The sequence below is a fragment of the Somniosus microcephalus genome, chromosome 33 (assembly GCF_052327205.1).
Source record: "Somniosus microcephalus isolate GS21.2 chromosome 33, FLI_Smic_1.0, whole genome shotgun sequence".
NCBI classification, from domain to species: domain Eukaryota; kingdom Metazoa; phylum Chordata; class Chondrichthyes; order Squaliformes; family Somniosidae; genus Somniosus; species Somniosus microcephalus.
The window spans coordinates 14,755,230-14,772,665 of NC_141019.1; the positions used below are offsets into that span (position 1 = coordinate 14,755,230).

Here is a 17,436-nt window from a genome sequence, read left to right on the forward strand (position 1 = left end):
CCGGGACCCTGGGCTGGTTTTTCCCTCTGCCTGAGGTCAATTGTAGCCTAAACTGTCAACCTGGCTCACACCAGCTCATTCAGGATCGACCCTGGCTCCTGGTGGCTCACCTGCTCCCTGGGCCCTCGGGAGAGTTTGGGAGGGACGAGGGGTCAGCTTAACCGACCCCGCCCGGCGGGACACTAACGGGATCGGGTGGGTGGGCTGTTTTACACCCCCGCCTAACTTTACCCTCCACTGAAATCAAAGCGGGCATGCGATTGGGTCTCGTCAGCTCCCCCCCGCCCCTTAACAGTATTTCCTGGTCTGGGCATAACTGAACAGCATTTTTGTTTCTCCGCTTTACCCAGTGATGCACGAGACCTCAAAGAGACTCTCCCTAACTCTGCAGGAGATTTACGAGCCCGAGTGGGATGGCAAGGAGGAACTGCACCCCATCGTAGAGGTGAGTGATGCGTCTCTGCGCCCTCCTCCAGTTTCTGTACCTCGCCGGCGGGACCTGGTGGCCATGACTGCAATGGAGCTGATTATCGGGTGCGCTGCATATAACGGACGGCCAATCCGATACTGCCCACTTTGCGCCCCCGCCTGAGATGAATTCCAATGTCATAGAGTGAAAATAAAGCAGTATTTCGAAAACCAAATCAGGAGCGGTTAGTTCTGGCGCTCAGGTAGCCACCCTGACATGCTCAGTGATCATTAGGCCGAAGGCTGTGCCGAAATGTGGCAAAAGTATATTTTTAAAAAAAGGACATGTAAAGTCAGTCATTTCCCGCTGTGTTTTTCTGACCTCGGCCTCTCTGCAATGGGCAGCAGCCGGGCATTTACCAGCAGCTGCCAATATACAGAGCCCTCGCTGGGCAGTCGGCTCTGGGTGACCGCAGGATGGGCCTATTTTGACAATGGAGGAAGGCCCCCTGGGGCGGCCAGTGGAAGGGCCAGAGGAGCAGCAGCAGCCCTGAATGAGGATGTGGCGGGCAGCCCATCGGCCGCTGCCGGAGACAGTGATGCCGGTCTCAGACAGGAGCCCTTCTCCTGACGACCACCTCGGCCCACTGCCTTCACGGTCCTGGCTGCGCCTTCACCCCTTCGCATCACGAATCGGCACACCCGTCTCTATGCTCATTACCTCACACGGATCCTCTTCATACCACCTCATCAAAGTCCCGTCTGAACCTTGCCCAGGACAAGGCGGAAACCAGGCCCGGTGGAAGCCACAGGGTGGGGTGGGGGGAGGGTGGGGGGAGGGCGTTAAAATTCCTTCAGCAAATGACCCCCTCCGATCCCGCTGCCTTCCCGCAGGTCCTGCTATTAGAAGATAGGAGCAGGAGTCGGCCATTCGGCCCCTCGAGCCTGCTCCGCCATTCAATGAGATCATGGCTGATCATCCAAATTCAGTACCCTGTCCCTGCCTTCTCCCCATATCCCTTGATCCCTTTAGCCTTAAGAAATATATCCAACTCCTTCTTGAATATATTTAATGAATTGGCCTCTACTGCCTTCTGTGGTAGAGAATTCCACAGGTTCACCACTCACTGGGTGAAGAAATTCCTCCTCATTTCTGTCCTAAATGGCTTACCCCTTATCCTTAGACTGTGACCCCTGGTTCTGGACTCCCCGACCATCGGGAACACCCTTCCTGCATCTAGTCTGTCCAGTCCTGTTAGAATTTTATACGTTTCAATGAGATCCCCTCTCATTCTTCTAAACTCCAGCGAGTATAAGCCCAATCGACCCAATCTCTCCTCATACGTCATTCCTGCCATCCCAGGCTTAACCTGCCTTGTTTGCCGGCAGGCGGAACAGTCACCAAAAGGCATATTTAAATATGCAGATCAGGCTTCAGTGACATCATCTTAGCCCGATGATGTCATGTGAGGCCTGCGCGTAGTGTCGCCAACTCTGGTTGGACGTATTCCTGGCGGTTTCATCACATGACCTCCCACCCAGTCAAACAGCCTTTTTTTATATCCTTCGCCAGCATTTTTACAACTAATAAAACAAAAATGAAAAAACAACACAATATTTTTAACGCCCGGGTCTCTCCCGGGTGTCGCTTGCAGCAGTGCCCTGGAGATTAAGCTTCACTTTCTCGAGACCCCAGGGCAGTCCGGGAGGGTTGGCAACCCCTGCCTGCATGGAAAGTTGTCATGGTTACCTCACCAGGCCAAACCTGTCAGGAAGTGGAGGCGGGGCCTGAAGACAGGTCGCCTGTCACTTTAATTCTCCGCCCCATTCCCACTTGGACCTCACCGTCCTTGGCCTCTTGCACCGTTCCACGGAAGCTCAGCGTAAGCTCGAGGAACAGCACCTCATCTTTCGATTAGGCAGTCTGCAGCCTTCCGGACTCAATATCGAGTTCAACAACTCCAGATCATAACCTCGGCCCCTATTATATTTTTATATTTTTTATCCACACTTTTGGTTTGTGCCTTTTCCTTTTCCTCTCTCCCACATGGCAGCTGTCTCTCATTCTGCCAGCGCATTTCACACTTCATCTAGAGCCGTCTTTTATCTCCTTACCTGTCCTATTACCATCTCGACTCGTCTTGAATATCTCTTAATGTCTCTTTGTAATGTATGTACCTTTTAAGGGGAGAACTACTTTTTACAGCTCCTGTATACTGTAGTACCAGCAGTGACCACACCTGTATATAAACCCTGAGTAGTGATCTGTACAGTTAGTTTTAGAGTAACACTCATTCAGTAAACACCTGTTAATCGTTCCCTGCAGTCTCTTGTCTAATTATTGAAGGACACAACATCAAGACACACGGATCTAACATTGGCGACGAGCAGATTCAAACCTACCTGCAACTCTGCATCACCTCCCAGGGATTCGCTCCTGGAGAACAGTGGAAGAAGGCCGAGCCCAGAAGCACAGGCGTCGACCACGGGAAACCCCCCAGTCATCCAGCGGAGATTTGAGCATCGCAGGGGAGGCAGTCGAGAGCCAGGCTTGGCTTTCCAGTCACGGTGGTCCAGCGAAACGGGCTGGCAACAGGTACTGTGCAGACCCTTCCCGGACAGCGGCGGCTAGAGCCGACCGACGGCACAGAAAAAGGCCGAGCAGCGTCGACGGGGGAGAGAGAGAGGGTAGAGCGCACAGGGCACAGCCGGTGTTCAGGACCGAGCGGCGTCAATGGGGGAGAGAGGCGAGAGAGAGCAGAGCGCAGCCGGTGTTCAAGGGCCAAGCAGCGTCAATGGGGGAGAGAGGCGCGCAGGAAAACGCGCAGAGCGCAGCCGGTGTTCAAGGGCCGAGCAGCGTCAGAGGGGAAGAAAGGAAAGCGCGGGAGACGCCATTTTAAGCCGCAGCGGCGAAGAAAGGAAAGCGCGGGAGATGCCATTTTGAGCCAGTCTAACCACACCCAAAAATGCCGAAGAGTGGCTGTATCACAGTGTTCGACAATGAAGTCGAAGATTGGATGGCATATGTCGAACGCATAGAAGTATACTGCAAGGTGAATGAAGTGCCAGATGACAAGAAAGCGCTGGTATTGTTGAATTCAATGGGTGCAAAAACGTATGGCTTACTACGAAACCTAGTAACCCCAGAGAAGCCAGTAGAAAAGGATTTTGAAAACATAGTGTCAATCCTACAGGACCACTTAAACCCCACACCGCTGCTGATAGCAGAAAGATTTAAGTTTCACAAAAGGAACCAGCATAAAGATGAAAGTAATGCTGAGTATTTAACGGAGCTGCGCAAGCTATCGAAACACTGCCAGTTTGTAACGGGACTAGCAGATACTTTAAGGGCCAAGTTTGTGTGTGGGCTTCAAAGTGAAGGAACCCAGAAACGGCTTCTATCAGAAAAGGATCTTACGCTGGACAAGGCTTTCAGCATTGCAGTATCACACGAAGCAGCAGCACGGGGCGCAGCAGAGATACAACGGAGACCGCAAGAATATGGCACAAATGAAATGTCATACGGAACAGTGAAGTGCTATCACTGCGGCAGAACAACACACGACCATAAGAATTGCTGGTTCAAGGACAAAGTGTGCAGACAGTGTGGAAAAGTAGGACACATAGCAAGAGTCTGCAGGTCAGGAAAGAAAACCAGCAGCAAGAAATCTCCACAGGAGAAGTACAAGAAGGTACATAAGGTGATGGAGAGTAGTTCAGATGAACAGAAAAGTGATACAGACTCTGGAAGCAAGGAGCTGGGTTGTCTGAAACTACATAATGTGATCAAAATGGAGGATCACCAAACTATCTGGGTCACGCTCAAGATAGCAGGAGTCCAAGTGAAAATGGAATTGGACACAGGATCAGCCCTAACAGTCATAAATTGAAGGGACTACAAGCAGCTAGTCTCACATATACCCTTGAGAGATACAAAGATTGTCTTGAAGACGTACACGGGGCAAAAAGTCTACCCCAAAGGAAAAATAAGGGTGAACGTTATATATAACAGCAAGGAAACACCAAAACTGGACCTATATGTATTGCCAGATGGAGGACCACCATTACTAGGACGTGAATGGATCTGGAAGATACAGCTAGATTGGCATTCCATACAAGCACTGACTGTAGATGCCAAAAAGGATGACGACGTCACACCTGGACGACTGTCAAAAATGCTAACTGATGCACAAGAAGTGTTCCAGCAGGGACTCGGAACACTAAAAGGCATAACAGCGATGATCAAAATAGAGGAAAATATAAGCCCAAAGTTTTTTAAGGCCAGACCGGTACCTTATGCGATCCGCCCAGTCGTCGAAGCATTGCTGGGTTTGGAACGTTCAAGAGTACTGTCCAAAGTGGACTGGAGCGAGTGGGCTACACCCATCGTTCCTGTAATGAAGAGGTCGTTGAGTAATACGCCTGGGGAACCAAAGAAGGTTCGCATCTGTGGGGACTTTAAGGTGACAGTGAACCCAGTCCTTCACACTGTACAATATCCGCTTCCGCGGATTGAAGATATTTTCGCCTCGCTATCGGGAGGGAAACGCTTCACTAAGATTGATCTGGCCCAGGTGTACCTGCAAATGGAGGTAGAATAAACCTCGAAACAGTACCTCACGATCAACACTCATAAAGGTCTCTACCAATACAACCGGCTGGTGTTCGGGGTAGCATCAGCTCCGGCTATTTGGCAAAGGGCAATGGAACAAGTCCTGCAAGGGATTCCAGGGACCCAGTGTTATTTGGACGACATCCTGGTCACGGGCGAAAATGACAGCGATCACCTCGCCAACCTGGAGCAGGTGCTCACTAGATTGAAGGAATATGGGCTCCGAGCTAATCGCCACAAATGCGAGTTTTTCCAGAAGCAGATCTCGTATTGTGGCCACGTTATTGATAAAGCAGGGTTACATAAGTCCCCTGAAAAGATTGAGGCAGTAGTCAAGGCTCCAGCACCGGAAAATGTGTCACAACTGAGGTCGTTCCTCGGGCTGGTGAACTACTACCATAAGTTCTTGCCGAATTTGCCTACCGTACTACACCCACTGAACACCCTACTGCAAACGGGGGTACCATGGAAGTGGAGTGACGAATGTAAACGAGCTTTCCAGAAGAGCAAAGCATTGATCACATCAAAAGAGGTGTTGGCTCATTTCAACCCAGCACTACCAATTCGGTTGGCGTGTGATGCATCGGATGAACGGACACCGCGCAACAATCACCAGGCAGGAGTGTTCCCTCCCAGTCGGGGAACACTTCAGCAGTCAAGGACATTCAGCCTCCGATCTTCGGGTAAGCATGCTCCAAGGTGGCCTTCGAGACACACGACAACGCAAAATCGTCGAGCAGAAACTGATAGCCAAGTTCCGCACCCATGAGGACGGCCTTAACCGAGATCTTGGGTTCGTGTCACGCTACATGTAACCCCACCTGATGCAGGGTTATCCAGACTCGAGTCGACACTGGCTTGTTCTCTCTACACAGATGCGGCCGGACCTGCTGTGATTTCCAGCCAAAAAAAATGTTTTTTGTCTGTTTTTTTGTTTTTCATACAGACCCCAGCATCTGCAATATTTGACCCCTTGTGACCCCACCTCATTGTTCTTTGATGTAATGTTTCCCTGACTGACCTGTTTGGACACCATTCACACCTTTGATTGCTGTGATTATCTCTCTGCCGAGGTGTGATAAATGGCAGTTGGAAAGGTTACCTGTAAACATCTGACATGATTCTCTGACTATATAAGCTGTGTCTTTATGCATTTCTCCACTTCACCTGAAGAAGGAGCAGCGCTCCGAAAGCTTGTGATTTCAAATAAAGCTGTTGGACTATAACCTGGTGTCGTGTGACTTCTTACATTTGTCCACCCCAGTCCAACTCCGGCATCTCCACACCATGGCATCACCCTATGGTATTGGAGCGGTGCTGTCACACAAATTCCCGGACGGCTCGGAGAGGCCAGTAGCCTTTGCGTCTCGGTCACTAACCTCAGCTGAGCGTAACTACGCCCAGATTGACAGGGAGGCCCTCAGCCTAGTGTGGGGAGTGAAAAAGTTCAATCACTATCTGCACGGGCAGAAGTTCACCTTGCTGACTGACCACCAACCACTTGTCTCCATCTTTAATCCAAAGAAGGGCGTTCCGGTGATGACTGCGCAACGGCTACAAAGCTGGTCCCTTTTTCTAGGGGCGCACCAATATGAAATCGAGTATAAGGGCACAAAACAGCATGGAAACGCTGATGGGCTATCACGCCTGCCACTGCCTACTGCGGAGGAAGCACCAGCAGTGGATCCTGTCGAAATATTTCATTCGACTATAATTGAATGCTTGCCAGTAACTGACGCTGGTATAGAGAAGGGGACCCGAAATGACCCGACACTGTCTCGGGTATATGATTTGACGGTGAAGGGATGGCCAGCACATGGCGACTCACTGTTGCCAGCATTCTCATCCAGAAGAGAACAGCTGTCAGTATGCCAGGGGACCTTGATGTGTGGATCCAGAGTGGTAATTCCACCCAAGTTAAGGGAGAGAATGCTCAATGAGCTTCACGAAGGTCATCTGGGAGGGGTGAAAATGAAAAGCCTTGCTAGGGCTTATGTGTGGTGGCCGGGGATCGATCAGCAAATCGAGGACCTGACAAAGAGCTGCTCAGGATGCCAGAAGGTCCAAAATGCACCACCACATGCCCCTCTACACCCATGGGAGTGGCCCTCATCTCCATGGCAACGGGTGCACATTGATTTTGCTGGTCCATTCATGGACTCAATGTTTTTAATAGTCGTGGATGCGCACTCGAAATGGCCTGAGGTGATCAAAATGTCCTCCACTACCACGGAGAAAACTATTGCAGTCCTACGGACCATTTTTGCCAGGAACGGCTTGCCAGAGCAGATTTGCTCTGATAACGGACCACAGTTTGTGTCCGAAGAGTTTCGAAGATTTATGAAAAGGAATGGGGTAAGGCATTACACATCCGCCCCGTATCATCCAGCCACAAATGGATTGGCTGAGAGGTTTGTACAAACCTTTAAAAAAGCAGTAAAGGCTATGTACAATGTCAACATTCCGCTGCAGCACAAGGTGGACAATTTCCTGTTAGCCTACAGAAATGCGACACATGCAGTCACCAACCAGGCCCCGGCCATGATGTTCTTTAACCGAAGGTTGAGATCTCGTCTGGATTTGCTCAGACCAAATGAACGAAGAGATGTTGAGAATAAGCAATTCCAGCACATCAATGAGAAGCCGACAAGCAGCTTCAATGTAGGGCAACCAGTCTTGGCCCGCGAATACCGAACAGAGAAATGGCAACCAGGAACGATATGCACACGGCAGGGACCACTAATGTACACAGTGGATGTTGGGGAGAACATTGTGAGACGCCATGTTGACCAGATCCTAGAGTCACAGGAATGAGTCAACCCCATGTCTCGCCCATACGTACCTGGTGATGAACCCGACGTACAGGTCACATCTACCCCAGAAACAGTAGCATCGGAAGCGGATGAACCAACCGACGACAGGGGGCCAGAATCGCCTCCGCACCAAGAGCAAGACACTCGGGAAAGGCGCTATCCAGAAAGGATCAGGAAGCCTCCCCAAAGACTGAATTTATAAATAGACTATTGTCAGCTAATGTTGCATGTTAAAAGTGTTAATTGTAATTAGTTTGATATTTAAATGTTAAATGAGTGTTATGGTACTGTTAATCTAAAAGGGGAGGAATTGTAATGTATGTACCTTCAAGGGGAGAACTACTTTTTACAGCTCCTGTATACTGTAGTACCGGCAGTGACCACACCTGTATATAAACCCTGAGTAGTGATCTGTACAGTTAGTTCTAGAGTAACCCTCATTCAGTAAACACCTGTTGATCGTTCCCTGCAGTCTCTTGTCTAATTATTGAAGGACACCACATTAAGATCCACGGATCTAACACTCTTCACCTCCCAGACCTTCCCTTTTGTTCTTTCATCCCCTCCCCCATTTCCCAGCCCCCAATCTTGCCTTTTAATCTGTTTCATTTCCTGCTTTTTTCTCAGTTCTGACGAAGGGTTTCGACCTGAAATGTTGACTCTATTTCTCTCTCCACAGATGTTGCCTGGCCTGCTGAGTTTTTCCAGCGTTTTCTGTTGTTACAAATTCCTTGTAGTTTCCTTGTGGTCCAGGAGGAGGAGGAATGAGCCCCCAGGCCCCACGAGGAAACCCTGGGCCTCCCCTGCCTTGGGTTTCCCTCCCCCTCCAAACACCGATCCACCTCCGAAACACTTAGCTTAGTGCCAGGGACCGCTCGATCGGATCCCCACTAGCCGCCCACAATCCCACTCCGGCCCGCTGGCCAGCTCGTGCTTCCCGCCAGGTTCAGGGTCCAGGAGACTGACGGCAGCCTACAGGCAAGGCCTGCGAGTTAAAGTGTCCTGGGGCTCATGGTGTGGAGGGCGGGACAGTTTTCCATCTGTCGTCGGCCGCACCAATCCCGCTTTTCATTAAAATCACCCCCAACGTCTGCCCACACGAGAACTTCAGGGCAGCCATTGTTTTATTTACAACCTGTGTCGCATGTGCCTACTTCCCACCACCGTGCTTCCTCTTGGTGCCAGTGTGTGGTGTTTGAACTCCTAACCCTAATCTACTGCTTCTTCTAGGTGTTAGCTGAGGTGGGAGGAGTGTGTGAGGGGGCTGGATGCTGGGTATCGGGAGGAGCCCCCTGTACTGAGGTGGGAGGAGTGTGTGAGGGGGCTGGATGCTGGGTATCGGGAGGAGTCTCCTGTACTGAGGTGGGAGGAGTGTGTGAGGGGGCAGGATGCTGGGTATCGGGAGGAGCCTCCTGTACTGAGGTGGGAGGAGTGTGTGAGGGGGCAGGATGCTGGGTATCGGGAGGAGCCTCCTGTACTGAGGTGGGAGGAGTGTGTGAGGGGGTTGGATGCTGGGTATCAGGAGGAGTCTCCTGTACTGAGGTGGGAGGAGTGTGTGAGGGGGCTGGATGCTGGGTATCAGGAGGAGTCTCCTGTACTGAGGTGGGAGGAGTGTGTGAGGGGGCTGGATGCTGGGTATCAGGAGGAGCCCCCTGTACTGAGGTGGGAGGAGTGTGTGAGGGGGCTGGATGCTGGGTATCAGGAGGAGCCTCCTGTACTGAGGTGGGAGGAGTGTGTGAGGGGGCTGGATGCTGGGTATCAGGAGGAGCCCCCTGTACTGAGGTGGGAGGAGTGTGTGAGGGGGCTGGATGCTGGGTATCGGGAGGAGCCTCCTGTACTGAGGTGGGAGGAGTGTGTGAGGGGGCTGGATGCTGGGTATCAGGAGGAGTCTCCTGTACTGAGGTGGGAGGAGTGTGTGAGGGGGCTGGATGCTGGGTATCAGGAGGAGCCCCCTGTACTGAGGGGGGAGGAGTGTGTGAGGGGGCTGGATGCTGGGTATCAGGAGGAGCCCCCTGTACTGAGGTGGGAGGAGTGTGTGAGGGGGCTGGATGCTGGGTATCGGGAGGAGCCTCCTGTACTGAGGTGGGAGGAGTGTGTGAGGGGGCTGGATGCTGGGTATCGGGAGGAGCCTCCTGTACTGAGGTGGGAGGAGTGTGTGAGGGGGTTGGATGCTGGGTATCGGGAGGAGCCTCCTGTACTGAGGTGGGAGGAGTGTGTGAGGGGGCTGGATGCTGGGTATCAGGAGGAGCCAACTCTGGTGCTGCTCCATGGGCAGCCTGGCCCTGCCCCCTGTCTGCCACAGGTACAAGTATCTGAGGGGGTGGCTGGTGAGAGGGCACACATTTTCTGCCATCCTGAGAGACAGCACCGTCCACGCCCATTCCTGCCAGGCCACTGGTAGTGGGCATGATCACCGAGCTGTGGGATAGCAAACCTAATGGTCCCGGTGAGAGCAATGAAGCTCTGTGTGATGTTTTTCTCCAGCCCAGTCCCAGGGGAGGCAGTGAGTAGGGGGCGCTGGTCGGTAGTGCAATGGTTCTGTTACTGGACTAACATCCAGAGAATGGGCGTTCAAATCCCAGCATGTACGAATATGAATTGAGTTTCAAAAGCTAGTACTGGTAGAAGTGACCATGAAGCTGTTGGATTGTCATAAGAAACCTAACCAATTCACTAATGTCCTTTGGGGAAGGAAATCTTACCCAGGCTGGGCCTATGCGTGACTCCAGTCCCACACCAATGTGGTTGACTGTTAGCTGCTCTCTGAAGTGGCCTAGCAAGCCACTCAGTTGTATCAAACCGCTCCCAGCAGTTTAAGAAGAAGGCCCACCACCACCTTCTCAGGGCCTTGCCAGTGACACCCACATCCCAATACTGTAATTAATAAATAAACACAGCCCTATCCAACTTGACGCCTCTATAGCAGCAGACCAGGGAAGAAGTGCAGACTGCCCTTAGGGCCTCTGTCTCAGGGATCCACTGCCGATGAGTATTGCCCTCCTTTGTCTTACTCCCTAGCAGGATTCCCATTGCCCCATTGGAGAACCTGGGGCTCACTGCTAACCTAGCAGCCATTTTTCAATCTCAGACTTTCTTTCCCTGAACAGTAACAGTGAGGATGAGGCCTGTCCCTTTAAGCTGCTGCACCCCTTTAAATCCTGCAGCAGCTTGCTATTCCCTGCCCCTTCCTGTAAGCGGAAAGTTCCCAATTAGAGTTCTGGAACTCGGCCCCAAGAAGTTATTGAGAGGCTGACCCGATAATTACGGTGGTGTCAGTGTGCATGAGAGTCAGGGGTCAGAACTGATGCCTGCTCGGAAATATCCAAGCTACAGAAAAACAACATCTTATACCTTCAAGCAAGGATCGCACTCTAACCACAAACATACCTGAGAACAACAAAATAAGGGGCAATCAAATGACGGTTGTCATGGTAACTGAAGCATTTAAGATTCTTTTTTATTTCAGAACAATGACCTTCTCTGGGCAGACTATGAGGAGAAGTTGTCCAACCAGGCCATGCGGACACTGGAGACATACCTGAGCCAGTTTCCAGCATTTAAGGTGGGTCCCGACTTGGAACAGTTTTCCATCATGTACCCTTTCAAAAAGGCCTCCGGGTAGATGTGTCAATATGGGTCATGTCCCAGGGCAGAGATCTCCACCCACGAGCCCCACATCCGACGGGTTACCTCACACCAAACAAACATGCTAAAAGCATTAAGATGCATCCCTCAGAGTGTCGGACAAGCATTTCATTCCATACAGAGACAAGCTGACATTGGAAGATTAGTATACATCTGCCGACCAAACATTGCTAGCACCTCGGTTTGTGACAAACCTCCCTACAACTTGGGCAGGACAGGAGCCAGGGGATTGGGATTTGGGAGGGAGAGAGGCTGGGAATTGGGAATGGGGAGGGAGGCTGGTATTGGGAATTGGGAATGGGGAAGGAGGCTGGGAATGGGAATTGGGAATGGGGAGGGAGGCTGGGAATGGGGAGGGAGGCTGGGGATTGGGAATTGGGAGGGAGGTTGGTATTGGGAATTGGGAATGGGGAGGGAGGCTGGTATTGGGAATTGGGAATGGGGAGGGAGGCTGGGAATGGGAATTAGGAATGGGGAGGGAGGCTGGGAATGGGGAGGGCGGCTGGGGATTGGGAATTGGGAGGGAGAGAGGCTGGGAATTGGGAATTGGTAGGGAGAGAGGCAGAGAATTGGGAATTGGGAGGGAGGGAGGCAGAGAATTGGGAATTGGGAGGGAGAGAGGCAAGGAATTGGGAATTGGTAGGGAGAGAGGCAGAGAATTGGGAATTGGGAGGGAGGGAGGCAGAGAATTGGGAATTGGGAGGGAGTGAGGCAGGGAATTGGGAATTGGGAGGGAGAGAGGCTGGGAATTGGGGATTGGGAGGGAGAGAGGCAGAGAATTGGGAATTGGGAGGGAGAGAGGCAGGGAATTGGGAATTGGGAGGGAGGGAGACAGAGAATTGGGAATTGGGAGGGAGTGAGACAGAGAATTGGGAATTGGGAGGGAGAGAGGCTGGGGATTGGGAATTGGGAGGGAGAGAGGCAGAGAATTGGGAATTGGGAGGGAGAGAGGCTGGGGATTGGGAATTGGGAGGGAGAGAGGCTGGGAATTGGGAATTGGGAGGGAGAGAGGCTGGGAATTGGGAATTGGGAGGGAGAGAGGCAGGGAATTGGGAATTGGGAGGGAGAGAGGCAGGGAATTGGGAATTGGGAGGGAGAGAGGCAGGGAATTGGGAATTGGGAGGGAGGGAGACAGAGAATTGGGAATTGGGAGGGAGAGAGGCTGGGGATTGGGAATTGGGAGGGAGGGAGGCAGAGAATTGGGAATTGGGAGGGAGTGAGGCTGGGAATTGGGAGGGAGGGAGGCTGGGGATTGGGAATTGGGAGGGAGTGAGCCTGGGGATTGGGAATTGGGAGGAAGGGAGGCAGAGAATTGGGAATTGGGAGGGGGAGAGGCTGGGGATTGGGAATTGGGAGGGAGAGAGGCTGGGAATTGGGAATTGGGAGGGAGAGAGGCTGGGGATTGGGAATGGGGAGGGAGAGAGGCTGGGAATTGGGAATTGGAAGGGAGAGAGGCTGGGAATTGGGAATGGGGAGGGAGTGAGGCTGGGGATTGGTAATTGGGAGGGAGGGAGGCTGGGAATTGGGAATGGGGAGGGAGAGAGGCTGGGAATTGGGAATTGGGAGGGAGTGAGGCTGGGGATTGGGAATTGGGAGGGAGGGAGGCAGAGAATTGGGAATTGGGAGGGGGAGAGGCTGGGGATTGGGAATTGGGAGGGAGGGAGGCAGAGAATTGGGAATTGGGAGGGAGAGAGGCTGGGAATTGGGAATTGGGAGGGAGAGAGGCAGGGAATTGGGAATTGGGAGGGAGAGAGGCAGGGAATTGGGAATTGGGAGGGAGGGAGACAGAGAATTGGGAATTGGGAGGGAGGGAGACAGAGAATTGGGAATTGGGAGGGAGAGAGGCTGGGGATTGGGAATTGGGAGGGAGGGAGGCAGAGAATTGGGAATTGGGAGGGAGTGAGGCTGGGAATTGGGAATTGGGAGGGAGTGAGGCTGGGAATTGGGAATTGGGAGGGAGAGAGGCTGGGGATTGGGAATTGGGAGGGAGTGAGGCTGGGAATTGGGAATTGGGAGGGAGTGAGGCTGGGAATTGGGAATGGGGAGGGAGAGAGGCTGGGAATTGGGAATGGGGAGGGAGAGAGGCTGGGAATTGGGAATCAGAGGTTGGAAAAGGAAACAGCAAATCAGAAATCAGGGAGAAGGATGTAGAGAGTTGGGACTACTTGGGATAGAGGGGGTGGTGGAGAGGTGGTGACAGAGAGGAGACTCACGGGGCAGGGAGGAGACACTCAGTCTGCCCGCTGTCACCACAGGGCAGAGCAGCCAATGTTACAGATTGAAGCACTGGTCACTATGGGAACAGCACACTCCTGCATAAGATGGTAATTGTCAGGTCAGGAGGCTGCAATCTCACGAATGAGGGAGAGATGGTTGGCAGTTAAAAAACACAATCAGACTTTACGTCAGATTAAATTTGCTAAAAACACTCTGATAAACTGAGAGAAAGCCTGTCCTGTCCTATTCCTGCAAACTTCACCAACCCTACCAGCCTGGCAGAAACTGCAGCAGGTGGGCAGTTAAGATGTCCCGGGTTACTTACTGCCCAGATCTCACTAACCACGATGTTCACTCAGGCTTCTGGAAGGGCAGCTAAGCCTCCTGCTCAAAGCTGGCGGGGTCCTTCTTTAAATATGTAGATCGGGGTCAATAGCCCCGGCTGTACCTTAACTCAGGCCTGAGTGGAGAAGCTGCCTTCCCCGCACCTACCCGAGTGCTGGTGGCTGCACCCCACCCATTCCTGGTGGGAAGCGGACCGATGGAATGTTACTGAGGCCTGGGAGTTAAAATAGCCCAGGCCGGCTTTCTGCTGCAGTGGGAGATTTTGAATTCACTCGCCACCAACCACCAAAAACCTGCTCAGAATTAAAACTGAAGCCCAAATATTAACCTCTTTCCTTTCCTCTTTCAAATGCTGACCAACCTGCTCTGATTTCCATCATTTGCTGTGTTCTCAGATATACTATAAACTCTGTATGGTTCCAGCATCTCTCACTAAAAAAGCCCATAGAAAACCCTTTATAAATGGAGGAATTTTGCATCCTGTGTATGTTACAGATTGGTAAACTATCCCTCTTCGTCCTACTCCACCTGTCTGCAGCCTTTGACATGGTTGACCACTCCATCCTCCTCCAATGCCTCTCCACCATTGTCCAGTTGGGTGGGACTGCACTCGCCTGGTTCCATTCTTATCTATCTAATCGTAGCCAGAGAATCACCTGCAACGGCTTCTCTTCCCGCTCCCGCATTGTTACCTCTGGTGTCCCCCAAGGATCTATCCTTGGCCCCCTCCTATTTCTCATCTACATGTTGCCCCTTGGCGACATCATCCGAAATCATAGCGTCAGTTTCCACATGTACGCTGACGACACCCAGCTCCACCTCACCACCACTTCTCTCGACCCCTCCACTGCCTCTGTTGTCAGACTGCTTGTCCGACATCCAGTACTGGATGAGCCACAACTTCCTTCAGTTAAATATTGGGAAGACCGAAGCCATTGTCATCGGTCCCTGCCACAAACTCCGTTCCCTAGCCACCGACTCCATCCCTCTCTCTGGCTACTGTCTCAGGCTAAATCAGACCATTAGCAAACTTGCCGTCCTATCTGACCCTGAACTGATCTTCTGATCACGTATCCGCTCCATCACAAAGACTGTCTATTTCCACCTCCGTAACATCGCCCGTCTCCGCTCCAGCCTCGGCTCATCTGCTGTTGAAACCCTCATCCCTGCCTTTGTTACTTCTAGACTGGACTATTCCAATACGCTCCTGGCCAGCCTCCCCTCTACCACCCTCCATAAACTTAAACTCATCTTCTGCCCGTGTCCTAACTCGCACCAAGTCCCATCATCCCTGTGCTTGCTGACCTACATTGGCTCCCAGTCCGGCAACGCATCGATTTTAAAATTCTCATCCTTGTGTTCAAATACCTCCATGCTCAATGGCCTCGCCCCTCCCTATCTCTGTAACCTCCTGCAGTCCTACAACCCCCCGAGAGCTCTGCGCTCCTCCAATTCTGGCCTCTTGCGCATCCCCGATTTCCTTCACTCTACCATTGGTGGCCGTGCCTTCAGCTGTCTAGGCCCTAAGCTCTGGAATCCCCTCCCTAAACCTCACTACTCTCTCTCCTCCTTTAAGACGCTCCTTAAAACCTCCCTCTTCGACCAAGCTTTTGGTCAGCTGTCCTAATATCTCCTTATGTGGCTCGGTGTCAAATTTTGTTTGATAATCGCTCCTGTGAAGCGCCTTGGGACGTTCTACTACGTTAAAGGCGCTATAGAAATACAAGTTGTTGTTGTTGGCGGTAAGGAGATCGGTCCCTGAGAAACAAACTCATCAATAACCAATTGCTGTATGTCCCAGGGAGGTTAATGTTTAGATCCAGTGAATATTTAACCGTAATTAATTTTTGCCCCTTCAGAAGCGCATTGCTAAACGAGGACGTAAACTGGTGGATTACGACAGCTGCCGACACCACCTGGAATCTCTGCAAAGTGCCAAGAAGAAAGATGAAGCAAAGATCACCAAGGTAACGCACAGATCGTTTGATCTCGGGATTAGGCTTTGCCCCTGGAGGGCAGTCAGACCCTACCGCCCCACTCCCAGAACTTGTGGCCTGCAAGATTTCTCGTCTCCATGGAAACAGAATGAGGAGCTGGCTTTTCCCCACTGGCCTGACCACTGGTGGAAGGGGTCTTCTCCAGGCCCAAACCAGTGGGCGCTGACCTCAGCGAATTTCCCTGGGTCAGAGGTATTTGCATAACTTCAGCAAGTATCTGGCAATATTACTGCCTACGTTTGGGAGGTCCCACTTGGGGGGGAAGGGGTGGGAAATAGCCACTGTTGCAGGAGTTGGAGGCCTGTAGTCGTCTTCTTTCATCTGGTAGTAGCGAAGCAAATCAAATGTCAATATCTAAGTCAGATATCCAGGCCAAAGCTTCCGGTGTAACAGCGTGGATATCTTGAAGGCTGCCTGCGAATTTCCTCTGAGGGCAGTGCTCAATGATGTGCTCCAGGGTCTGATTAGGAGCTCCACAGTCACATGATGGGGATGCTTTAATCTTCCATCTATGGAGAAGGTGGCAGCATCTACCATGACCGGTTCTGAGGTGGTTGATGGTTGTCCACTGTTTGCGAGGTAAGTTTGATCCTTCAGGTTGGACTGTGGGGTTCTCTATAAGGAATCCATTCCGTATGTCGCAGTTCTTCCAAGCATTTCGCCATCAAGGCTGAGGGGTGATCACTGAAGGGCTTCGGCAGCGGTCCTAATTGGCCGCCTAGATTTGAGACGGGTTGGTGGTAGGTTGTTTAAGTCGGCCTGTGTAAGGAATGACCCAGATTCTGCCTCGCCTCGCCACCAGAGGGCTCCATGAACTCTCTTAATTGTGTCCTTCTTTATTCATTAATTGTATTCACCTGTGCATTGTTAGATACCTACTATTTAAGTGGTGTTCACTTTATGTTCATTGCTCAGTCTTGAGTTGCTCTGCCTGGTGATACTGCTTGCTGGTATTCTTTACTGTTGTTATTTTGTTTATGTCAAGTAAAGTCAACCTTTGTTTTGCAACCTCTGCCTCAGTTTGCCTTACTGCAGTTGGGTCCACCGAGTTCCGGTCCTTACAGCAAGACTGAGCCAAAACATGGACCCAGCAGAGAAGGACCAATGGCCAAGACAAGTTTCTGAACAGCTACAACTGATCTTGAACGAACTGCAGTGTCTCGCCACGGCAGTCTTCCGAAACCAGAATCTGCTGGAGAACCTCGTCATCACTTTCCATCAGAGCCAGAAACAGAGTCAGGTGATCCAAGCCGCTCCTGCGCCGTTACCCGCTCCTACGGTTTCGCCTTCTCCTCTGAGAGAACCCCGATTACCTGCACCTGAGCGCTACGACGGTAACCCAGGAGGATGTCGAGGTTTCCTAATCCAGTGTTCCCTGGTTTTCCAACTGCAGGGTTCA

At 51.7% G+C, this 17,436-nt stretch overlaps 1 protein-coding gene across 2 annotated transcripts in view; it reads left to right on the top strand.

Moving 5' to 3' along the window:
* LOC147096970 (uncharacterized) overlaps positions 1-17,436 on the top strand; it is a 1,290,222-nt gene that overhangs the window by 1,194,001 nt on the left and 78,785 nt on the right. For both annotated transcript variants that reach the window (XM_085972683.1, XM_085972684.1), the window contains 3 exons: positions 351-445; positions 11,300-11,395; positions 15,900-16,007. In XM_085972683.1, the coding sequence (XP_085828809.1) occupies positions 351-445; positions 11,300-11,395; positions 15,900-16,007 (299 nt within the window). The remainder of the gene's footprint in view (positions 1-350; positions 446-11,299; positions 11,396-15,899; positions 16,008-17,436) is intronic.